Source organism: Mizuhopecten yessoensis, unplaced genomic scaffold (assembly GCF_002113885.1).
Source record: "Mizuhopecten yessoensis strain PY_sf001 unplaced genomic scaffold, ASM211388v2 scaffold83, whole genome shotgun sequence".
NCBI lineage: Eukaryota > Metazoa > Mollusca > Bivalvia > Pectinida > Pectinidae > Mizuhopecten > Mizuhopecten yessoensis.
The window spans coordinates 415944-442552 of record NW_018403369.1 but is presented as its reverse complement, the minus strand read 5'-3'; the positions used below and the strand labels follow the sequence as shown (position 1 = coordinate 442552).

The 26609-nt window shown below is 36.8% G+C and overlaps 1 protein-coding gene across 1 annotated transcript in view; it reads left to right on the top strand.

Moving 5' to 3' along the window:
• Positions 1-25957, top strand: part of LOC110453291 (N-alpha-acetyltransferase 25, NatB auxiliary subunit-like) — a 30700-nt gene extending 4743 nt beyond the window's left edge. Inside the window, exons 5-28 of the mRNA XM_021502220.1 lie at positions 230-329; positions 629-709; positions 1180-1291; positions 1537-1620; positions 3163-3338; positions 4638-4750; positions 5293-5361; positions 6315-6450; positions 7513-7602; positions 9159-9269; positions 9833-9902; positions 10277-10376; positions 11590-11637; positions 11954-12057; positions 12240-12292; positions 13077-13149; positions 13437-13479; positions 13718-13921; positions 16806-16929; positions 18203-18262; positions 19996-20087; positions 20618-20728; positions 24199-24348; positions 24994-25957. Coding sequence (XP_021357895.1) covers positions 230-329; positions 629-709; positions 1180-1291; positions 1537-1620; positions 3163-3338; positions 4638-4750; positions 5293-5361; positions 6315-6450; positions 7513-7602; positions 9159-9269; positions 9833-9902; positions 10277-10376; positions 11590-11637; positions 11954-12057; positions 12240-12292; positions 13077-13149; positions 13437-13479; positions 13718-13921; positions 16806-16929; positions 18203-18262; positions 19996-20087; positions 20618-20728; positions 24199-24348; positions 24994-25116 — 2427 coding nt within the window. The 3' untranslated portion in view covers positions 25117-25957. The remainder of the gene's footprint in view (positions 1-229; positions 330-628; positions 710-1179; positions 1292-1536; positions 1621-3162; positions 3339-4637; positions 4751-5292; positions 5362-6314; positions 6451-7512; positions 7603-9158; positions 9270-9832; positions 9903-10276; positions 10377-11589; positions 11638-11953; positions 12058-12239; positions 12293-13076; positions 13150-13436; positions 13480-13717; positions 13922-16805; positions 16930-18202; positions 18263-19995; positions 20088-20617; positions 20729-24198; positions 24349-24993) is intronic.
• The last annotated feature ends 652 nt before the right edge of the window (positions 25958-26609 follow it).

Below are 26609 nucleotides of genomic sequence, written 5' to 3'. Positions count from 1 at the left end.
ATTGATAAGATTTCAAATTTAAATCCAGTATAATTCAGAAACATTAAAACCCATAATTTCATCTACTGTAAGTCAAACAATATTCCTTTCAATGTACATTTGTATATCATAGTTTTGTTGTTTTGAAAGCCATTTTGACACCAAATATGATTAATGAGGTGTTAGTTTTAAACAGCTTGTGTTTCACTGAAACAAATTGCCATTCAATGTATTATATTATCCTTTGAAGGGTCACCAAGATGAGAAGTTGGCCAAGGGCATGTTTCTGCCTCTTGCTGAGCGTATGACCAAAAAATATATTGAGGAGGAAAAGATAACAGCTGAAGCAGGTAACATTTATGTACCAATTCTGCACAGACATATCTTGTGTGTGGACACTTAGGAGAATCAAAATCTTCTAAAAACATGCATGTTGAGCCTATTTAATTTCTGTGATTTCTTAAATTCCAGACAAGGCTCAACTACAGGGGAAATAACTGTCGGAGTTCTCCTGTTAATGTCTCTCTTGATTGGATTCTCTAGGTGTACTCAATTAACTCTTTATATCATGTTTGTGGTCTTGTTCAATTATTGCATAATATTTTGAAAGTGATTTTCTGTTTGATGATGTGTAAATACTGTTTTTCAGAGGTACAGATATACCTCATCATTCTAGAACTTCTTGAGAAGTGGGAAGATGCTTTAAAAGTAGTTGAGGGGCCACTAGGAGGTAAGGAATGTTAGCCTTTAATAAGTATACCATCTGAACCTAGATACCTCCTGTATAAGAATTCTATATGTGTACTGTCTAATAATTTGAAAATTCCAACAACATCATGTAGTATGATTATGTAGCCTGATAAAAACTATTTAAACTGCTAATTGAAGTCAAGATTTATGCTAATTTAAATGTTAATTCGGAACTTTTTATATAATTTCCTTTAAAAAACCCATCTTGTCATGTAAATATTACATTGACTTTGGGTAACAAAATGGCATCATACTAATCCCTTCAGGGTTTGACCAACAAATGAATTGTTGATACTTTCCTGGCACCTTGATAAAAGTCAGACCCTTAATGCAAAATGAAATAGTATTAAAACGCTGTGTAGCTATAGCAACTAGCACTTACTTAATATGATCGGTTGTTACTCCATACAAAGGAAATCTTGTTATTTCTTTCTGTTATTGTCTTATCAGATAAACTTACAAGTGAATTCAATTTCCGAGAAAACAAAACAGCAGATTTGTATACAAAATTGGAGCGATGGCCACAAGTGAACAGGGAGTACAAGAAACTCCTCAAGGAAAAGTAAGACACTGCAATACTTACTATGTTGTACAGATCTAATGTTTATGATAATAAAAGCACATTAACAGGCTAAGCTAGACCTCTTGTCCAGTTTTGCATTTTTTCCCCCTAAAGTGCTGTGAACAATTTTCATAGAAAAGTCCCTGTTTCACAGTGGCTAATAAAAGACCTGCTTGGTCTCAATCAGATATACTATGAATTTTTACTTTACAAAATTACAAAAGTGAAATGTTTTTAAATTGCAGCCCAGATCACTGGAGTAACTGGCAGGATTACATTGGTGCCTGTCTACGACTGGTGGAGGCTAGCTGGACGCCTGATAAAGACAGGTAGATTCTAAATATGTGTCCTACAAAATAAAATACAAAAAAGCTGATAAATTATCATATTTACACACAACAACTAGGTAGTGCTTTTAGGATAAGGAATATGTAGTACATGTATATGCTTTTCCTTTTAGAGTATAAAATTTTATTATTACCTTATGTTTTCTACCTATTAAATTACAAAAACCAATTTTTACAAATTTCTTAAAATGAAACTTGTAATTAGATTTCCTTAGAATAAGTTATCAATGTCACAGTTGCAGCAATGTGGGTGTTTATGTTAGGTAGGTCTACAGTATAATTATTTGTGTACCAACAAAAATGTTTGTGTACTTAACAAGTTTTATGTATGTGTACAATATTATTTATCTACTGTAAAGTTGTTTGTGTATCAACAGACTTATTGTTTATTAGGGCTGCGTATCAGAGATACGGGTGCCCTATAGTAATCACTGTCTGTCTGTCTGTCTGTCCGTCCACAAATTTTGTTCCTGGCTGATAACTTTGGTATTTATTGACCGATGTACATGAAACTTGGTCAAGATGTTCAGTTCACAAAAATACACATTAAGGTAAAAAATCAAGTTCAAAAGTCAAGGTCATTAGGTTCAAAGGTCAAGGTCAAATTTTACATATTTTCACTGATGAACATTTTGTTAAGACATCATGGAGCAAAGTTGATCAGAATTAAACAAGGAGTCAACTGACCAAAGGTCAAGGTCATCGGGTCAGGGGTCAAGGTTAAATTTTGTAGCTTTTCACTTGTGAACATTTCTCTATGACATTAGGAAGCAAAGTTGTTCGGAATTAAACAAAGAGACACACTGAGGTAAAAAGTCGAGGTCAAAGGTCAAGGTCATTAGATTCAAAGGTCAAGGTCAAATTTGCAGCGTTTCACTGATAAACATTTCGTTATGACATGATGAAGCAAAGTTGATCAGAATTAAACAAGGAGTCAACTGACCAATGGTCAAGGTAATTGGGTCAAAGGTCAAGGTTAAATTTTGTACCTTTTCACTGATGAACATTTTGTTATGATATCAAGAAGCAAAGTTGGTCGGAATTAAAGAATAAGTCAACTGACCAAAGTTCAGTATCACTAGGTTAATGGTCAAGGTCATTTCATCTCTGACTTTGACCCTGGCTCTTGATGTAGGAGGTATATAAGGTGAAATAAAACAAATCAAAGATTACAAATAAGTATTGCACCAGTATGTACATTTCTGTTAGCCCAGCGAATATGGAGGTGGAAGGAAACAAGACTCACATTATAGTAGATGTAAAATGTATATTTTGCTTCCTTGCGATTCTTTTTGAAGTCCAAATGTCAAACGTCAAGGTCAGCTATACGAACCGATTGCTTCTTGATGATTATGGGGGATATATTGCTACAAGACGGGGCCCTTACTGACCTGTCAGTGTTCTAGTTACTACAGTGAGGAAGACATTGACTACACAGAGAACATGTTTTATGTGTGTATACAATATTATTTATCTACTGTAAAGTTGTTTGTGTACCAACAGACTTATTGTTTATTACTACAGTGAGGAGGACATTGACTACACTGAGAACATGGTTGCCACCTTTGTTCAGGAAACTATTAAACAGTGTGAGGGCAAACGCCCTCAGAGGGGTCCTTACCTTGCTCAACTAGAACTCATCAGGCAGATGAAAGACAAGAACAGTTGGAAACCAAACCTCTCGGAAAGTGAACAATTAGGTAAGGGGTGATACCTAGTATTCCCGATTATAGTAACGCTAAACTTTCATTAATGTCAAAAACGTTTCACCTTTTCTCAGGAATTCCTTTGCCTGTAGTTCGTAAAACAATACACATTTTGCCATAGATAAAATACAGATGAAACAAAACATTGCTTAGGGTATCGCAGGGTTTACACGATTTGAATTGTCCTTGAAGTTAAAGATCAGAGAAGTATTAAGATTAATTACATTATACCCCCCGCAATGAAGTTGGGGGGGGGGGGGGGGGGGAGGGGGTAAACGGGAAACACCCTGGATGTCTGTTGTCTGCAACATCTTTTTTTTCGATTCTGGCCCTTTTTTCGGAGTAATAGCCCTTTGTTGAAAAATCCCTTTTCTTAGAAATGAATTTGTCTGTAATTGCTACAAATAACTGCATTGGGCCATAAGTAAATTATCTATGAAAACAACACTGCTAAGGGTATTGCAGGGTTTGAATGGTCCTTGAATTTAGAGAGTTGGCAAGAAAAGCACTTCATTTCATTTTAAGCTCACCTGGTCCACAGGTGACTGTAGAACAAGAAATTGATTTTGAGGAAAGTGTCAATATGCACACTGAAATCTCACTAATATTAACAACACAATAGGTGTGAATTGTTTCTAATGAACTTAGATTAGGGTATAACATGATTGTATATTGCTGAACTCATCAGTTCAATTAGTGTTAATAAAATTCTGCAAATGAAAACTAAGTCAAATACTTGGTTTGTGATATAAACTTGGAAGATCAAAAGGAAGTATGATCACATTTTATGAAATAGGTGACTGATGATAAAAGTCCTTGAAAATCTTACCATTATGCCCGATGATAAAAGTCTTTGAAAATCTTACCATTATGCCTGATGATAAAAGTCCTTGAAAATCTTACCATTATGCCTGATGATAAAAGTACTTGAAAATCTTACCATTATGCCTGATGATAAAAGTCCTTGAAAATCTTACCATTATGCCCGATGATAAAAGTCATTGAAAATCTTACCATTATGCCCGATGATAAAAGTCATTGAAAATCTTACCATTATGCCCGATGATAAAAGTCCTTGAAAATCTTACCATTATCCCCGATGATAAAAGTCCTTGAAAATCTTACCATTATGCCTGATGATAAAAGTCCTTGAAAATCTTACCATTATGCCTCGAAAAGTACTTTCAAATAGTCTTTGGATTTGGTCAACAAATTCTGTATGATAATTGTACAGGAATGTTGTGTAGAAATGGAATGGTGAATGGTTATTCAATTTCGTTGTCCTATTTTTAGGTGACCCAATGCAATTACTCCTGCGGTACTACGACCTATTTGGAGACAAACCATGCTGTTTTGAGGACATGAAGTCATTTACAAAGCTTCTCACAGAGGACAAAGAAACAAAGGTAACAGCAACTGTACCGACAATAAATCCCTGTCACTTTATTTTAGGAGAGTAGATCACTTACTTAATTATCTCACAATGACCTATTCAGAAATATTCAAACAGTTGGTATTTAGTATACATCTGTTTTGGTTCTTTTTACAAATTAAATTGAAATCCTTCTAAAAGTTGTGTAATGTACAATTGTAAAAGTTAGTAAACAGAACAAGAGTTTTGACTATGTTAAAATTGAACGGTCATCTAGATAAAAAATGTGAAATCATTTAATTTCGCTGTGCTATTGTTGTGATGTATTTTAATATGTGATTAATTTCAATATGTATTGCATGAATTATATATTTCTGATTCCATGGAAGGCATTTAATTACAGTTCTGAAAAACATGATTTTGTGATGAAAAAAATCTGGCATCTGGATAAATATTTTTGATTCTACACTAGCTTGAATTTTATTGAAACGGCGTTTAATAATCCTGTTTCATAACCTTTTCTATTTGTCATCAAGAATTAATCTGTTAGAACCCTGTACAAATTGTGACTTTCAGTTGATATCCATGATAACAGAATCTGTTGACTTGCCCAAGCCTGAAGAATCCCTAGGATATGCCTCGAGTGTAAGTAATCTTCTGTAGGCTAAAAAGTTGTATTAGGAAGGAGTACAACTCATTGTAAGGCCAAATAAAATTAATTACTTGGTTCTCAGGCCATTTTTTTTCAAAATAGATGCGGCAGGGCGTTTTTGTTTGTTTCATTTTTACATGGCAAAAACGAGACCAGGGCGATTTTTTTTTATATTGTGTAGTTTGTAAAACGTTTATTGTGGACATTTCCTTGTCTTTTTATAGTTGTGTAGAGACCCGTCATAGAGCAAGCCTCCGAAAATCCCCCCACGATATTCCAGACGAGAATCACAAACCCCCCATTCTTATTTGTACCGAAATGAGCGCCATGTGTACACAAGACTAATAAGTCATAATCATTTTAACGCTTGCCTGTATCTCAATCCTTACCTTTATTCAAACGTTTTCGGGACTTGGGTGACTAATAAGTAAAAACGACATGCGGACCAATTTTCCGGATTTTTTAAAGATGGCGGCTGGCGCATTCACGATTTTCTTTTTATTACTTTCACGATAAAATAGGCAATGCGCACGGTGCCATGAAATGCGCGCGGGCCTGAGAACCAAGTAATCAATTTTTTTGGCTTAAGTGTAACGGGGATGAAAAATGCCTGGCCAGACTATGGTTCGAACCTGGGACCCTCCGAAACTCTAGACAGACACTCTACCAATTGAGGTTCCTAGTCACAGACAATCCACCCAATCAAGTTCCACTACATAAGTATTCTGATTGTTCAGGTTGGAGTTGGTTTTTGTTTCAGTGACTAAAGAGACTGATGGTGAATGACTTCACCAATTTTCAGCATTTGAAATAGTTTTGGTGTGTACTATAATTTCGTCACTTGTTTATCAAGTGCCAAATAAACAATGTCCAGATTTACTATACCAGTCCTATTAATAAAAGAAACTTGTCATTAGATAATGTTATCATCTGATTTGATTTGTAGGTAAAACAGATGCAGCGACATATAACACTACTGGAGCTGATGCGATACATGGGTTACTACGACAAACTGTCAACCGACGACAGGCTCGTTCTCATCAAGGAATACATACAGCGCTATCACAACGGTCTAGATTTCGGTCAGTTCTAAACTATTATGTTTCAGCTTAATCATATCAGGAAGTTTGAAATATTTGTTATTTTAATTTTTATTAATCATTGACAAGGTAATTATGTTCAAACTGAGAATTTCTTTAGCTTCTTATTTCAATTACACCCAATGTGGTCTTTTTTTTTTTGCAAATGAGATATATCATGGTTTGAATTCAGTACCAGTTAAATATTTAAATCTGGTAGAATTAGGAAAAGATCAAAGGGATATATCTTCAGGAGAAAAATGTTGGTATAGAAACAAATTCAAATTAATTCCCATTTGAAAGCTTCAGACATTTTGGTGGTTCAGGGGCCACCTGTGTTAAATATTGAATAAGTTGGTCTAATTTAGATCAATGTTAAATTGACTAAATGTATTTCTATACACTTGTACTCAAGCTCTTAATGACATCATCTAGTTATAAAGAAAGTATGCCATTAAGTTGTTTTCATAGAGATGTCACAGAAAATGTGCAAAGTATCTCACTTTGGTCGCGAGTAATAGAATTTGTAATCCCCTAAGGATGAGATAGGCGAATCTCAACCAGAGAGGGAAGATTGCCACACACAAGGTTTGCTGAGTGTTTGGCAGTGGAGAATCTTTCCCCGAGGGATAGGATTCCCCATTTAACCTCAAGGGGGGTGAATGATTCTTTTCCTCTTACCCTGTTGACCCTACCATATACATAATGGATTGTTGATGTGACGTCATTGTATTGTTGAACAGATAATTCACACTGGGTAAATCATGGATGTGCTTGTCCAGGGCCGCATTCGTTTATCACAATTTAAACGGTTGAACTGGTTGGACCAGAGTTGTTTGTTTATGAAATAAGATCAAACCTTGTAATCTGCTTTCAGGCGAGCCTTGACAAAGTCTTGCAAGGCCTGCATAAATCTGAAAATGTTACATTTAAAAACAGAATAACCAGTTTAACCGGACACACCAAAGGGGCCTTTGGATTAACAGCAATTATGCTTTCGGCCATTTTGTTGTTTCCACATGTGAGTTATGCCGTGTTGATTATTTCCATGTTTGACTTGTGTAGGTAAGAACCTGTTATCTACAGACCTCCAGTACAGTGATAATTACCTCCTGATCGCTGTGCTGCTGCTGCTTGACATCTGGAGAGAGACTAGTAAGTTATTCCACAAATCTATGTTACTGCATGGCTGGTAGATTTAGTGGAACTTTAATTCAACAAGTTGGTGGTTCCATATCTATATTGCCAGAATTGATAAAGTTACAAACAATCAAAAAAATTGTCAACAAAATTTCTGTAATCAGCTATTATGTGGTCAGATTATCACTAACAGAGGTTAGCTCTCCTGCGCATCAAATGATATTATATTAATTGCAACTGGGGGGGTGGAGACCCAACGTCCCTGCAAGGAAGTCAGTTCCATAGTGTGGCAGTAGGGATCCTGGGGTGGATACCTTAATGCTATTCAACAGTGCATGCTCATCATGGAAAACAGAGCAAATGAAAGTAGAAATTATGAGTAACGACACCCCTGAATCCGGTACAAAATGTAATCTAATTTAAACATTACATTTTGTACCGGATTCAGTGGTGTTGTTGCTCATCATTTCTATTTTCATTATATAAATTTGTTAGTTGCGTGGCAAAGCTGTAATTGAAATGCTGACAGATACAATAGAAATACTAAGAGTAGATATAGTGATCAGTTGTCATAATAACTTATAAACCTGAGCAAGAACTTACAATATTAGACAAAAGTAAATCAGTAGGTTATTCATCCTGTATTCATCCTACAATCAGCCCAGAGAGCTAACACACAAAAAAAACTCTGACACAAAGTAGAGGGAATGGCTTCTGCATGATGCGATAGCTTTTGTTGGCAATTTTACTGAACTGGTCTAGAATAGATATGGGTGGGCTTATTACCAGGCATATACTAATTGTCAAATATATATGGTAGACACTTGGTTAATCATCTCAAGCTTCAGCAAATTTTGAATTACCAAATAACAACATTCTAAAATTACAACTGCCAGAAGATTCTGCCAAAACATGTGATATCTCCCTTAGGATCATTAGAGTCTTCTTCCATCGTGATATTCAAGAGAGAGTGTATGATTTAGAATTACACAAATGTAAATAGTTTTTCTAAGACTGCAATTAACCTTTTCACCACCATAGACCAAAATGGACTCGCCAAGATAAATGTATGGTAGAGTCTACCGAAGTAACTTAGGGGTGATAGGATTAACACTAATGATCCAATAATCACAACAACAAAAAATTGCATGTAAGTGTTATATTATAGTCAATACATATATTTTCATTGAATGAAATAAGGTGCAACAGAGATTTGCTTGAAATAATATTTAATGTGTTAGAGCCATTTTAATCTTTTAAACATTTCACTTATAGACCAGATCAGACTCAAATGCACAGTTTACACCATACACAATATGTATAGTCCTTTGAACTCCTAAAACTGTATAAAATGAACTCGTGATTCAACCTTTGAGAGCGACTCATATTGATATTGTTACCAACTGCATTTTGCAAAACCTGTTACAGGTACGAAGTCTTCATCTACAATTAATTTGACTGATTCCATTGGTGGATGCAGTAAAGTTTTGCCCTTGAATGTTTACAAGGAATATCTGTAGGATGTGGTAATTGTCGGAATATTAATGATATATTAACTTTGTTGCTTGTAGAAAAGGACTACCTGGTGTGGCAGGCAATAGTACAATTAGAAAAGGGCATTAATAACAGTCGTTCTAATTTCCACATGAAGTTGATATTGATGCGGCTGTATTGTATTATGGGTGAGTAGAATAAAGATTTTAGCTTGTGTAAAAAAAGAAGATTATATTATTAATTTGGAAGTTCACATTAATATGGTAAATTGTAAATAGACAAATACATTTTTGAATATTTGATAAGATTTGTTTCTGACAAGTAGTCAATGGTCCGAATATTGTATTTATTTAAAACAATCGTAAAATTGTATAGAGGCAGGTAGTAAGCTTCTGTTTTCTCTGTACATATTTAGTTAGTATAAATCAAGTTCATGAATTCAAGTCTTAATTGATTTAATACCAAAAGATTTGCTCTGAGACTGTAGATCAGTTTATAGTTACCACATAACACATGTAAAGTTTTAGCTCTGTATGTAATGGTAAGTTAACACCAAGCAGTGCTTCAGAATCAGTGGAAACAAATGAGGAGCTAGATTTACGTTTTTTTTTTTTTTCAAGGCACAAACCGAGAAAAAAATTAATTCAGTGTTAATTGACCCTTCTAAATCATAAAAACGGTCTACATGGGGCTAGAAGTCCTATATGTTGTCTAAGTTGGGCAGATTTTACTGTATTGTTGCTGGTTGTAGGGGCTTATGGACCCTGTCACACTGTGTACGAGTCTATGGAGGTGAAACATGTCATGAACGATACCCTAGGGTAAGCCTTACTGGATCAGTATAACTGATTAGGACTTTGAATATGAAGAGATGGTAAATATGTTAATCATCTGTCAGGTTTTGAAATCAGCCTAGAAACAGATTACTGGGCTGATGTAATGATCAGAGCTGCAGATATTTCTCTGCTTGGTGATTTTGTCCTGCATGTTATAGGTTTGAGGTCTTACTTTGCCATTTCTATGTTACATAATCATAATTATATAGTCTTTTCAGAACTATTTTGCAGTATACAATTAACAAGCTTCGTATACTTTCTTTGTCACTGGAATGTTTTTGCTAAATCTGTTATGTCTGTAAATAAAGCTTGGACTGTTAGAATTGAAGTACATTTCATGCACTTGTGATATGTTTCAGGCATACAATAGCTAACCATGTTGGACGACTAGGGCACTTTGTGGCAGCATGTGCTATGTATGGAACAATGCTACGCTTCTTTGCAGTCAACCATAAAGAGGTACTGATGTGTGTTGTTTGTGTATATATAATAACAGATATAAATGCAACAAGCTCCATGGTGACCATTTAAATGATTCAAAGCATGTTATGTCACTTGAAACATATTTACAATCGACACTGATTTCCATGTGATGACCATGATTTCTTTCTACAAAACTTACTGTTTCATAATCTAACTGTAAACCGTGGAAGGTTCTGTTATGTCAACCAGCATACTTGAGGGCAGAATTATGCAATTTTTCTTCAAATGAGATACAATTTGTTTTGATCTGCAACACCAGATATGGCCGGTCTTAACATAAGTAGAACCTGGACTGCAGATTACTACTTTATTCTCTATTGACTTATAGCTGAAGGGAATTTCCCTGTAGCTGAGTCAGTAGCAAATGACAAGATGATTCACGCCTTTGACCTACTTTCCAACAAATGTGACCTACTCCCACAACTTTGACCTACTTACTCTCCTTCATTTGTGACCTACTTTTCCTCTATTAAAAGACTTTCCTTGTAATAGTCTTCTGAGTATGTATACAGCCATGATTGATAGGGCAAGGTTTAAGGAGATTATTGCACACAGCACCCAGGTCCCTATGTTGGCAACAATGTAATAGAGATAACTTGTTCCTGATGCCTCAAGGAGTTGAGCATGGAACTTCATATAACTCGGTTACATTCGCATATTGAAACAGTTCAGGTGGCGCAGAAATATTCCACGATAAACAAACGCTCTTGGACTGTCAGAGCTATAGAAAGAGCTAAAAAAATGCACAGTTTCAGAGAATAAATAACAATGTTTCAAGAACAATATGTCCTTCTTTCATGCACCAACTAAATTATATAACGTATCTTAAAACCTACATATGGCTTGACATTTTTTCATGAATAAATAACACAAACTAGCAATTGTTAGCTGTAAAGTTTCGGTCAGGCACGTCTGGACCCCTCAATCCACACATGCTGTATATTCCCGAGTTCTGCCTCGGTTCAGATTTGCCTGTCGTTTTTCTGTCAGGTTCAACCTTTTCAACTGGTTGAACCGGATACTTGAAAGGGGCCCAAGTCTAGATTTCTTCAAAAAACTTTTTTCAGGTCTTTGTTACAACACGTTTATACAAAAATAATTGTATGAAATAAAATTGTGAAGGATTTGGATATACATTGTATATAATACCGAAAATATTTTATTACTTTATATATTTTCTGGTTTTCAGACAGCTGAATATTTGATAGCCTCCTACAAGTATGGATCTTTTAGCAAGGTATGTAATACAAATTGAGAATGATCGACTGAGCATGTCCTTGTTATAACACATAGGGATACAGTGTATGTACCTGAACCGGGTCACCTTTACCTAAATTTCTACTTTTGACATTCATTGCTATAAATCCTTGGTCATTTTCATTTAATACTATAACACACAACATCTTTAAAAGTTGGCATTAACAGTTAAGATGGGCAGTTTAACTTTTGCAGGAAAGTTCAATTGAAAGCAATTAGTTAAAAATGAAACTATAATCTGTGCTTAACAGATCTAGTTTGTCCTATGGGAATTCCTTATTATGTTTTGGTTTCAGATACATGAGTTTGTGAAGTTCCGGGAGAGACTACAGAAGTCTTTGCAGTACTCTTCTGCCATGACAGAGAGTATGCTACTAGACTTGGTGCTGGAAACTTCAAGGTGAATTGAAAATATGATTTTGTATTTAAATAAAACTGAAGATCTCCTGCAAATCACTTTTGGAATGAGATTATTTTAATTTGCTATATATTTGTGTACTCATGATATACTAGACAATTGTAACCCCCAGTTTTATTTAACTTTTTATTGAAATACGTTTAAGAGTTGTTTGTTCTTTCCAGCCATATGAGCACAGAACAGATGGTGACATACATGGAAATTGATCCAGAAAAAGGTGAGCTTTTCCCATTTCGGTATCTGTTTGTGTAAATAAATACAGCTTGTTAACCCTTTCACCCCTGTGTAACTTCAGTAGACTCTACCATGCATTGATACGGATGAGTCCATTATGGTCTACAGCACGTGGTGAAAGGGTTAAAACTCGTATTATAATCTATTATTCCTGAAGTGTAATTTTTGTGTGAAGGCGATTATCAAAGCTGTATACAGTACTTAACAATGCTAAGGCAGTATATAGCGTGATGTTGTTTGCCGAGTAAGGTACAATGTGATACTTTTTATCTGGTAAAGTGAATCTTTGAGCAACATAATATTTAATGTGATGCTGTGTACCAGATAATCCATAAACAATTTGATAGTTAACACAGTATGGAGTCATTCTGTTTCCAGAATAAAATATATCATTTGTGAAACAATATGACACTTACGAAGTTAACTAACCAGTAGTTCTGCACATCTAACAATCTTCAAACTCTGTTTTTTACGGCAAATTTAATACTGTAAGAATTCGAAGTTTTTAACATAATTATGATGATCAATCTAAAAGAAAACCAAAGCTACGTATACATACAGCAATGAATTGATGATCAGGTATTAAACAAATCTGTGAATTTACGAGGAATTAACAGGCTTCCTTTCACATTACTAGGACTGAAGCAACTCATTAAAAAGATCAGATGACAACAGTCGAAATTAAATCTTAATATTTAGGAATTTTTGAAGTAGTTTTTAAGAAAATATGGTACAGATGTATTTTATTAATCTTGTTTGAATTACAGAAAAGGATGGATATGATGAACTCTGTGATAATAGGGATTTCTCAGTGGTGGAATCCTGGGAACCTCACTCAAGGTCAGTGTCTTATTTACTGCTACTCAGCCATTTCACTGAGGTTAAATAACCTACATTTTTGTGCAGATTTATTATCAGGTACTACATTTCTTCTGAACGATATGGAGTTAGGCTTTTCAACATTTGTATTCTCTTTCTCCAAACGAAACCATGTTTTGTTCAAATGTGAAAAAGGCTTCCTATTTTGAAATTAGATTTTGCATGCATATATATAGCGTGTTGTATTGTGTTGATGTTATTGAAAACAACTCATCAAGTTATTCTCTATATTTCTGATTTCATTCCAGATGTAAACTTGAAGAGGCTAAACTACATTCTCGCAAGGAAGAGGTATAATTGATCATATCTTTGTGTACCCTTAGATTTATCAACAAGTGAAAACAAGTATTCTGTTATTGTGTATAATTGAATTTCAGGAATTTGTTTTCAAGTTTTAAAAGATTGAATGTTCTTATTTTTTGGGACTGATTTATTGTTGCTGATATTTTCTGTGCCCAAGGTCATTTTATGATATTTACAACTGTTTAAGCCCTGGGCAATCTCTGATATTTACATTTTTTTGCCCCAGGTACTATGGTTAAAGGTGCGGAAGATAACGTTACGAGTCCTCACAGCCAGTGTCATGCTCGGTCAACAAAGTGGCAAGTCAGACAGCCACACCAACAATGGCATCAAACACGACAAGAAACCCCCTCACGAGGTCCTCACTGATCTTCTGTCGCAGCTCACCCAACACATAGACTCTTGTAAGGAGTACTCCACCCCATATCAGGTATGTAAAGATGTATCATCATTACACAGACTCAGCTTAGTGTTAACATTACCTACAGACTAGTATCATGTCAATACTTATATACCACCCAACACATAGACTCTTGTAAGGAGTACTCCACCCCATATCAGGTATGTAAAGATGTATCATACGTTACAAAGACTCAGCTCAGTGTTAACATTACCTACAGACTAGTATCATGTCAATACTTATATACCACCCAACACATAGACTCTTGTAAGGAGTACTCCACCCCATATCAGGTATGTAAAGATGTATCATACGTTACAAAGACTCAGCTCAGTGTTAACATTACCTACAGACTAGTATCATGTCAATACTTATATACCACCCAACACATAGACTCTTGTAAGGAGTACTCCACCCCATATCAGGTATGTAAAGATGTATCATACGTTACAAAGACTCAGCTCAGTGTTAACATTACCTACAGACTAGTATCATGTCAATACTTATATACCACCCAACACATAGACTCTTGTAAGGAGTACTCCACCCCATATCAGGTATGTAAAGATGTATCATACGTTACAAAGACTCAGCTCAGTGTTAACATTACCTACAGACTAGTATCATGTCAATACTTATATACCACCCAACACATAGACTCTTGTAAGGAGTACTCCACCCCATATCAGGTATGTAAAGATGTATCATACGTTACAAAGACTCAGCTCAGTGTTAACATTACCTACAGACTAGTATCATGTCAATACTTATATACCACCCAACACATAGACTCTTGTAAGGAGTACTCCACCCCATATCAGGTATGTAAAGATGTATCATACGTTACAAAGACTCAGCTCAGTGTTAACATTACCTACAGACTAGTATCATGTCAATACTTATATACCACCCAACACATAGACTCTTGTAAGGAGTACTCCACCCCATATCAGGTATGTAAAGATGTATCATACGTTACAAAGACTCAGCTCAGTGTTAACATTACCTACAGACTAGTATCATGTCAATACTTATATACCACCCAACACATAGACTCTTGTAAGGAGTACTCCACCCCATATCAGGTATGTAAAGATGTATCATACGTTACAAAGACTCAGCTCAGTGTTAACATTACCTACAGACTAGTATCATGTCAATACTTATATACCACCCAACACATAGACTCTTGTAAGGAGTACTCCACCCCATATCAGGTATGTAAAGATGTATCATACGTTACAAAGACTCAGCTCAGTGTTAACATTACCTACAGACTAGTATCATGTCAATACTTATATACCACCCAACACATAGACTCTTGTAAGGAGTACTCCACCCCATATCAGGTATGTAAAGATGTATCATACGTTACAAAGACTCAGCTCAGTGTTAACATTACCTACAGACTAGTATCATGTCAATACTTATATACCACCCAACACATAGACTCTTGTAAGGAGTACTCCACCCCATATCAGGTATGTAAAGATGTATCATACGTTACAAAGACTCAGCTCAGTGTTAACATTACCTACAGACTAGTATCATGTCAATACTTATATACCACCCAACACATAGACTCTTGTAAGGAGTACTCCACCCCATATCAGGTATGTAAAGATGTATCATACGTTACAAAGACTCAGCTCAGTGTTAACATTACCTACAGACTAGTATCATGTCAATACTTATATACCACCCAACACATAGACTCTTGTAAGGAGTACTCCACCCCATATCAGGTATGTAAAGATGTATCATACGTTACAAAGACTCAGCTCAGTGTTAACATTACCTACAGACTAGTATCATGTCAATACTTATATACCACCCAACACATAGACTCTTGTAAGGAGTACTCCACCCCATATCAGGTATGTAAAGATGTATCATACGTTACAAAGACTCAGCTCAGTGTTAACATTACCTACAGACTAGTATCATGTCAATACTTATATACCACCCAACACATAGACTCTTGTAAGGAGTACTCCACCCCATATCAGGTATGTAAAGATGTATCATACGTTACAAAGACTCAGCTCAGTGTTAACATTACCTACAGACTAGTATCATGTCAATACTTATATACCACCCAACACATAGACTCTTGTAAGGAGTACTCCACCCCATATCAGGTATGTAAAGATGTATCATACGTTACACAGACTCAGCTCAGTGTTAACATTACCTACAGACTAGTATCATGTCAATACTTATATACCACCCAACACATAGACTCTTGTAAGGAGTACTCCACCCCATATCAGGTATGTAAAGATGTATCATACGTTACACAGACTCAGCTCAGTGTTAACATTACTCTTGTAAGGAGTACTCCACCGTCAAATAGTGGGCTATTCAAATCATCTTTAACCCGTGTTCCATCTGTTGTTTGTCCTTAAAAATATTCTCACTTAGTGTTGGAAGGATCATCCTCAAATTTAACAAGTTAAGTTTAGTTGGTCCTGGGTTGTGTATGTTCAGTTTTTGGGACTACATTATGCAACTGGAAAAATAGGATAGCTTTTATACAGCCATTTTGGATTTTTAATAGAGAAAGTTTGTTAACACAACTTTTTCAGAAATGTAAAACAATAAGATTCACCCTGTCTTTAAATAGTTATGCATATTTCATTTTGAGTTTGATCAGAAGAAAAATATAGCTGTCAGAAATCAGAAAGCACTTGTTTTTTTTCACACAATACTTTTCTTGTTAATAGATCAATAGACAACCTCACTTTGAAAGGACTTTTTCAAACAGCACTATGGAGTTTCATTCAAAAGTTACCAAATGATGGATTTACTGTTGAAATAACTATCCATCAAAGGGAAAAGATGCAGCTTCCCTCTGAGGTATTTTGTTGTATTCAATGTGTTTGATATCGCTTGTCTGGTGATATTGTTTCAGTACCCAGTCCATGGTCCATTTAGGACACAGTTGTGTTTATATCTCCGTGAACGACACTGCCAAGCTTTCACTGACATGGTCAGCAACGTGATGTATGTTCAACACCTACACAACAATGGCCTAGGTAAGTCAATGGTCTAGGTATTACCTAAGCACAGCATTGATATTGGTCTACGATCATCTAAAATTGATCCAAACTAAATGTAATAGATGTTCATTGATTTCATCCAAGCACTTTGATATCAGTCCGTGGTCCGTGGTCCGTGGTCCGTGGTCCGTGGTCCGTGGTCCGTCCTTAAACAATTCTTGTTATCGGTATTTCTCAAGAAGTACCAGAGGGATCTTTCTCAAATTTTATATGTAGGTTCCCCTTGGTCGTTAGCTGTGCAGGGCAACTTTTGAGACTGATCGGATAAAGAACATGGCCGACAGGCAGCCATCTTTGATTTTGATATTGAAAGTTTGTTATCGCTATTTCTCCGGAAGTATCAGAGGGATCTTTCTTAAATTTTATATGTAGGTTCCCCTTGGTCCTAGCTGTGCAGGGCAATTTTAGAACAACATGGCCGACAGGCAGCCATCTTGGATTTTGATAGTGAAAGTTTGTTATCACTATTTCTCGGGAAGGACGGGAGGGATCTTTCTCAAATTTTATATGTAGGTTCCCCTTGATCTCTCATTGTGCATGTTATATTTTGAGACTGATCATAAAAACAAAATGGATTAAAAAAAGAACTAAACAGATCTTTCTCATATTGCAATGATCGATTCTATTTCTTTCACTTAATTTAAGTACTGTACTAGTAAATATGTGAAATGACAAACTCACTTTGAAGGTTGGCTTTCATACACATCAGTATTAAGTTTAGATCAAAAGTTACTTCAAGGTGCATTACTGTTTACATGACTCGATCAAACAGATTAGAGGAAAGAAGAGAAAAGATCGAACTGATAAAGAGCTAATGAAGATGGTACAAAGGTGGGCGCCAAGATCCCTCTGGGATCTCTTGTTGGTTTTCAAATCATATCTTCAAAACACTTGAAGGCAAATTTATTGACTCACTGCAGGACCATACAATATTCAGGACTGTGAATCCAAGGTTCAGTTAACCCTTTCACCACTGTAGACCATAATGGACTCATCCAGATCAATGCATGGTAGAGTCTACTAAAGTTACATGGAGGTGAAAGGGTTAATAAGAGTATGTACCAGTCCTGTTGCCCCAAGGTCAGCACTGTTAGATTGTTACAATTAAATCGTGTACCGAGGCAAAGTGTGAAATTACCCTCCTCTTGGGACACATTGGCGAAACATGTAATACTGTACCTACTAGACAGAGGGAAAAACAGCTCTCTTATAGAAAGAATCTTTATCTCATGTTAATATGTCATTTCAGATAAATTAGACAACGAAAAAGAAGAAAAATTAAGAACGTCTGTACCAGATTTAATCAGTGGTAAGTAACGTCTGTACCAGACATAATCAGTGGTAAGTATCGTCTGTACCAGACGTAATCAGTGGTAAGTAACGTCTGTACCAGATTTAATCAGTGGTAAGTAACGTCTTTACCAGATTTAATCAGTGGTAAGTACCGTCTGTACCAGATTTAATCAGTGGTAAGTACCGTCTGTACCAGACATAATCAGTGGTAAGTATCGTCTGAACCAGACGTAATCAGTGGTAAGTATCGTCTGTACCAGATATAATCAGTGGTAAGTAACGTCTGTACCAGACATAATCAGTGGTAAGTATCGACTGTACCAGACGTAATCAGTGGTAAGTATCGTCTGTACCAGACGTAGTCAGTGGTAAGTATCGTCTGTACCAGATATAATTAGTGGTAAGTATCGTCTGTACCAGAGTTAATCAGTGGTAAGTATCGTCTGTACCAGATATAATTAGTGGTAAGTATCGTCTGTACCAGAGTTAATCAGTGGTAAGTATCGTCTGTACCAGATATAATTAGTGGTAAGTATCGTCTGTACCAGAGTTAATCAGTGGTAAGTATCGTCTGTACCAGATATAATCAGTGGTAAGTAACGTCTGTGCCAGATATAATCAGTGGTAAGTAACATCTGTACCAGATTTAATCAGTGGTAAGTAACGTCCGTACCAGATTTAATCAGTGGTAAGTAACGTCTGTACCATATTTAATCAGTGGTAAGTAACGTCTGTACCAGATTTAATCAGCGGTAAGTAACGTCTGTACCAGATATAATCAGTGGTAAGTAATGTCTGTACCAGATTTAATCAGTGGTAAGTAACGTCTTTACCAGATTTAATCAGTGGTAAGTAACGTCTGTACCATATTTAATCAGTGGTAAGTAACGTCTGTACCAGATATAATCAGTGGTAAGTATCCTCTGTACCAGACGTAATCAGTGGTAAGTAACGTCTGTACCAGATTTAATCAGTGGTAAGTATCGTCTGTACCAGACGTAATCAGTGGTAAGTATCGCCTGTACCAGATATAATTAGTGGTAAGTAACGTCTGTACCAGAGTTAATCAGTGGCAAGTATCGTCTGTACCAGATATAATCAGTGGTAAGTAATGTCTGTACCAGATATAATCAGTGGTAAGTAACGTCTGTACGGGACATAATCAGTGGGAAGTAACGTCTGTACCAGATTTAATCAGTGGTAAGTAACGTCTGTACGGGACATAATCAGTGGGAAGTAACGTCTGTACCAGATTTAATCCGTGGTAAGTAACGTCTGTACCAGATTTAATCCGTGGTAAGTAACGTCTGTACCAGATAGAATCAGTGGTAAGTATCCTCTGTACCAGACGTACTCAGTGGTAAGTATCGTCTGTACCAGATATAATCAGTGGTAAGTATCGTATGTACCAGATATAATTAGTGGTAAGTATCGTCTGTACCAGAGTTAATCAGTGGTAAGTATCGTCTGTACCAGAAATTAAGTTACAGGCATTTCCACAGTTTTGATGGGCCAGTAGTATATATATTTGGTGGCATCTGAAAATCTTTTCTTTCCTTAATTGGAGTTGTTTCGATCAAGTATTTAAACAAGCACAACATTAATTAAAACATTTGTTTCTTTATTTAAATTTCTGTGTGGAATTTCTGTCTGCTTTTCGGAAACAAAAAACATCTATACAGGGAATATAGATTAAACAATTTGTTTGCTTTATAAGATATATTTGTATCATGTGTCACTTTTTTGCAGGTTTAATATCCAAACATAAAGGTAGTCTGGTAGTAGATGGAGAGAACTGTATCAACACAAGTATATTGGAAAACCTAGTCATTATAGCCGAGGTATGTCAACTGTTTGAGAATGTCCATTGTACTGTTTGTGTAATTGAGTGACATCAAATTCAAATTATTTGACTTAAATTCCTGAATGGTTTCTAATTGACGTTCACTGCCTGTTGGAACCAGTTACCAACATATTTCCAGAGCTGTTCAGTAAATATTGTTTCATAGGTGAAACACTCAGGAAAGAAACTTCATAATATGTTTACATTCAATAGCAGTAGTGTCACTACATTAACTGAAAACTGATGTACTTCGCCAACATTGATTTTACTTAGATTGATTTTGCTACATTCACAGACTCAAAAAAAGTATAAGAAGTATGAACCTGGCAGATAGTTACTTTGGGACTATGAACTGACTCAAAGATAGTTACTTAGTGCTACGGTCTGTTAATGATGTCGTATCAAATTATGCAAAATTTGACCACATAAAAACTAAATTGTTGTGAAATGAAGTTAATATTTATGTACTACAAAACATGTTTATGATTTACAGGAATGTTTCCAATATCTAAAGCCTTTATTTTACAGACATTATCTCATGTAACCATTCTGGTCGGAGTTTGTCATCGAATCCTTAAGCCTTTGAAGAGTCAGTGGAACAAAAAGAGTAAAAAGAAGAAAGGAGAACCACTGGAGTATGTAAGTATACCTGATATATCTACATCAAAACACAGAGTATAGCTGTAAGTATACCTGATATATCTACAACAAAACACAGAGTATAGCTGTAAGTATACCTGATATATCTACATCAAAACACAGAGTATAACTGTAAATATACCTGGTCCCTGATGACACAGATTATAGCTGTAAATATGCATGGTCCCTTACTGATTATAGCTGTCAATATACCTGGTCCCTGACGACACAAATTATAGCTGTAAATATACCTGTTCCTTGATGACACAGATTATAGCTGTAAATATACCTGTTCCCTAATGACACAGATTATAGCTGTAAATATGCATGGTCCCTTACTGATTATAGCTGTCAATATACCTGGTCCCTGACGACACAAATTATAGCTGTAAATATACCTATTCCTTGATGACACAGATTAGAGCTGTAAATATACCTGTTCCCTGATGACACAGATTATAGCTGTAAATATACCTGTTCCCTGATGACACAGATTATAGCTGTAAATATACTTGGTCCCTTAAAACACAGAGTATAGCTGTAAATATACCTGTCCCTGATGACACAGATTATAGCTGTAAATATACCTGTTCCCTGATGACACAGATTATAGCTGTAAATATACCTGTTCCCTGATGACACAGATTATAGCTGTAATTTTACCTGGTCCCTTAAAACAATGATTATAGCTGTATATATACCTGGTCCCTTGAAACACAGATTATAGCTGCTGTAAATATACCTGGTCCCTTAAAACAATGATTAATAGCTGTATATAAACCTGGTCCCTTTAAATACAGATTAAAGCTGTAAATATACCTGGTCCCTTAAAACACAGATTATAGCTGTAAATATACCTGATCCCTTAAAACACAAAGTATAGCTGTAAATATACCTGGTCCCTTAAAACACAAAGTATAGCTGTAAATAAACCTGGTCCCTTAAAACACAAAGTATAGCTGTAAATATACCTGGTCCTTAAAAACACCGATCATAGCTGTAAATATACCTGATCCTTTAAAACACAGATTATAGCTATAAATATAGTTGGTCCCTTAAAACACAGATTATAGCTGTAAATAAACCTGGTCCCTTAAAACAATGTTTATAGTTGTAAATATACCTGGTCCCTTAAAACAATGTTTATAGTTGTAAATACACCTGGTCCCTTAAAACAATGATTATAAATAAACTGTGATGCAGTTATTGTATAATTGGTAACTCCTTCACATCAAGTAAAACTAGCTCACAGTTAGTAGTTAGACTCTTTGTGTGCTAACAGGTAAATATTTGAACCCTTGTTTGCTAGTAGTGACAATATGAGTGCGTGTGAGCCAGCATGTGAGGATTTATGAGTGCGTGTGAGCCAGCATGTGAGGGTTTATGAGTCGTATGAGCCAGCATATGAGAGTTTATGAGTCCGTGTGAGCCAGCATGTGAGGGTTTATGAGTCCGTGTGAGCCAGCATGTGAGGGTTTATGAGTCCATGTGAGCCAGCATGTGAGGATTTATGAGTCCATGTGAACCAGCATGAGAGGGTTTATGAGTCTTGTGAGCCAGCATGTGAGGGTTTATGAGTCCGTGTGAGCCAGCATGTGAGTGTGAGCCAGCATGTGAGGGTTTATGAGTCTGTGTGAGCCAGCATGTGAGGATTTATGAGTCCATGTGAACCAGCATGAGAGGGTTTATGAGTCTTGTGAGCCAGTATGTGAGGGTTTATGAGTCCGTGTGAGCCAGCATGTGAGGATTTATTAGTCCATGTGAGCCAGCATGTGAGGGTTTATGAGTCCGTATGAGCCAGCATGTGAGGGTTTATGAGTCCGTGTTTCGCCCGTTGTCAGTATAATGTGACCGGGTGGGGCGTCCTGCTGGGTGTCTTCGGCAGATTTATGAGTGCGTGTGAGCCAGCATGTGAGGGTTTATGAGTCCATGTGAGCCAGCATGTAAGGATTTATGAGTCCATGTGAACCAGCATGAGAGGGGTTATGAGTCTTGTGAGCCAGCATGTGAGGGTTTATGAGTCCATGTGAGCCAGCATGTAAGGATTTATGAGTCCATGTGAACCAGCATGAGAGGGGTTATGAGTCTTGTGAGCCAGCATGTGAGGGTTTATGAGTCCATGTGAGCCAGCATGTGAGGATTTATGAGTCCATGTGAACCAGCATGAGAGGGTTTATGAGTCTTGTGAGCCAGCATGTGAGTGTTTATGAGTCCGTGTGAGCCAGCATGTGAGGGTTTATGAGTTCGTGTGAGCCAGCAGGTGAGGGTTTATGAGTCCGTGTTAGCCAGCATGTGAGGGTTTATGAGTCCGTGTGAGCCAACATGTGAGGGTTTATGAGTCCGTGTGAGCCAGCAGGTGAGGGTTTATGAGTCCGTGTTAGCCAGCATGTGAGGGTTTATGAGTTCGTGTGAGCCAGCATGTGAGGGTTTATGAGCCCATGTGAGCCAGCATGTGAGGATTTATGAGTCCATGTGAGCCAGCATGTGAGGGTTTATGAGTCCGTATGAGCCAGCATGTGAGGGTTTATGAGTCCGTGTGAGCCAGCGTGTGAGTGTTTATGAGTCCGTGTGAGCCAGCATGTGAGGGCTTATGAGTCCGTGTGAGCCAGCATGTGAGGGTTTATGGGTCCGTGTGAGCCAGCATGTGAGGATTTATGAGTCCATGTGAACCAGCATGAGAGGGGTTATGAGTCTTGTGAGCCAGCATGTGAGGGTTTATGAGTCCATGTGAGCCAGCATGTAAGGATTTATGAGTCCATGTGAACCAGCATGAGAGGGTTTATGAGTCTTGTGAGCCAGCATGTGAGTGTTTATGAGTCCGTGTGAGCCAGCATGTGAGGGATTATGAGTCCGTGTGAGCCAGCATGTGAGGGTTTAGGAGTCCGTGTGAACCAGCATGTGAGGGTTTATGAGTCCGTGTGAGCCAACATGTGAGGGTTTATGAGTCCGTGTGAGCCAGCGTGTGAGGGTTTATGAGTCCGTGTGAGCCAGCATGTGAGTGTGAGCCAGCATGTGAGGGTTTATGAGTCTGTGTGAGCCAGCATTTGAGGATTTATGAGTCCATGTGAGCCAGCATGTGAGGGCTTATGAGTCCGTGTGAGCCAGCATGTGAGGGTTTATGAATCCGTGTGAGCCAGCATGTGAGGGTTTATGAGTTCGTGTGAGCCAGCATGTGAGGGTTTATGAGTCCGTGTTAGCCAGCCTGTGAGGATTTGTTCAGGATTTTATGTCTTACATCAGCTGATGTCATATATAATGAGTGAATGTGAGGGTTTAAATGGTTTTTTTGTGCTAGATGGTGAGACATTGAATCCTTGTATGTTGACAGGTTCTAATCCTTTATTTGCTAGTAGGTCAAGGTTTACCAAACAACTAGAGTACTGTAACTTATATTCTTTACTTTCCTGTGTGAAAAAAAAAAGTATTAGATATATCATTTAATATGTCTAATTGTATGTGTTGTCCCATAGCCATGTACGTTTGCGAGCTACAACCAACTGGTGGAGGGTTTAGACAAGGCAGCTAAGGATCTCCACCAAGCAATCAGGGACATGGATCCAGTGTTTCTAACCATTGACTTGAGCAAGCTCAGCCTCACACAAAGTCTATGTGATATAGAAGTAAGTCTTGATGAGACAGAATACTCTGAAATATATAGCTGTACTTGTCAATGCATTTAAAACATTTTCATTAGCTCACCTGGTACATTTGGCATCTGTTGCCCCTTTTGGCTTAAGCTTTTAACAACTTCTATAGAACTATAAGGCTTAGAGTCAGGGTATTTGGCAAGTATTGGCCTCTACATAACCTTGAGACCTAATTTATGATTTGTATGTGTAGCTTGCAGGGTTAATTGGTTAAATGATCTTTCAAGGTCAAAAGAAAAAGGAGGTGAGCCAAATTAAGGCCTTTGGACCTCTTGTTTCTTAAAATATTAATATTGGTTTTTAAAGAGTCACTGACATCATAGACCAATATAACGTCATAATCCTTTTTATTAGGTATTGCAGAACTTTATTTCTTACATAGGATTCCTGAAAGCTTACCCTGGTATGAAGTACTAGATACACCATATGTAACTTATTCCCTAAATAGAACCAGAAGATATAGTTTCTACTAGCTCCTTAACATTAAGTTCAGTGCTGTTTTTGTTCTTTTATTTAAACTTCTCGTAGTGTTTGCATTGGTGGCACTTTTAAATGTTAAAAGCATATTTAGTTCATTTAAAACAAAACTTTACAGTGATTTTGTATTCCATTTGATAGGAAGACAGTGCTATCGAGAGAGATATGTGGTGTAAGGTGGAAAAGAGCTACCAGGTATCGGCGCGGGAAGTCACAGAATTCCTCCACAACAAAATGCAGTACCTGAGTACTCTACGAATGTGATATGCATAATATAAAGATGTGGGTTATTGTATAGAGACATGGGGACAATCAGACAAAAGCCAGTACTAGTAACAGACTTGTGTCTGGTTAACAGTGGGGCGGTCTTGTAAATGATGATTTCCTACCAGGCAGTTTTTTCTGGTATTTGTACATCCATCATTCTATCATGTACAGTAATAGAGAAGTTATACTAAGAATTCCTGATCTCTCTCTACTATTGAGATCGTAATCGTTGTGTTAATTCTGAATACCAATTTTGTAACTGAAGTGAGTTCTCCTCTATATTGTGTTTGTGTGTGTTAACCAAGTGTCAACCAGCTGGTTGACGTCAGTATGTTACCACAGACATTATGTAAATTAATGCATTTGTATCAGGGATATTTTCAAAAAAAGTTAATTTGTAATTTAATCTGTATACTTGGTGATTAAGAGGCTCATACTAATAAGAAATATGAAAATATAAGATGAATGTAAGTCAGAATTTTGATACCTAACCCTGATGTTATTGATTAACTATGGAAAATGTGAAGACAAGAGAACTGTCATTTATCAACAGTTCAGTGTCACATGGAAGCTTGTGTGTATTTACTGGAAGCTTGTATGTATTTACCGACAGTTCTGTGTGATATGGAAGCTTGTATGTATTTACCGACAGTTGTGTGTGATATGGAAGCTTGTATGTATTTACCGACAGTTCTGTGTGATACAGAAGCTTGTATGTCTTTACCAGCAGTTCTGTATGATATGGAAGCTTGTATGTATTTACCGACATTTCTGTGTGATATGGAAGCTTGTATGGATTTACCGACAGTTCTGTGTGATATGGAAGCTTGTATGTATTTACCGACAGTGCTGTGTGATATGGAAGCGTGTATGTATTTACCGTCAGTTCTGTGTGATACAGAATCTTGTATGTCTTTACCCGCAGTTCTGTATGATATCCCCCCTTGTATGTATTTACCGAGAGTTCTGTGTGATATGGGAGCTTGTATGTATTTAACGACAGTTCTGTGTGTTATGGAAGCTTGTATGCATTTACCGACAGTTCAGTGTGATATGGAAGCCTGTATGTATTTACCGACAGGTCTGTGTGACATGGAATCTTGTATGTATTTGCTGACAGTTCTGTGTGACATGGAAGCTTCTATGTATTTACCGACAGGTCTGTGTGATATGGAATCTTGTATGTATTTGCCGACAGTTCTGTGTGGTATGGAAGCTTGTATTTATTTACCGACAGTTTTGTGTGACATGAAAGCTTGTATGTATTTTCCGACAGTTCTGTGTGGTATGGAAGCTTGTATGCATTTACCGACAGTTCTGTGTGATATGGAAGCTTGTATGTATTTACTGACAGTTCTGTGTGACATGGAAGCTTGTATGTATTTACCGACAGTTCTGTGTGATATGGAAGCTTGTATGTATTTACCGACAGTTCTGTGTTACATTAAAGCTTGTATGTATTTACCAGCAGTTCTGTGTGATATGGAAGT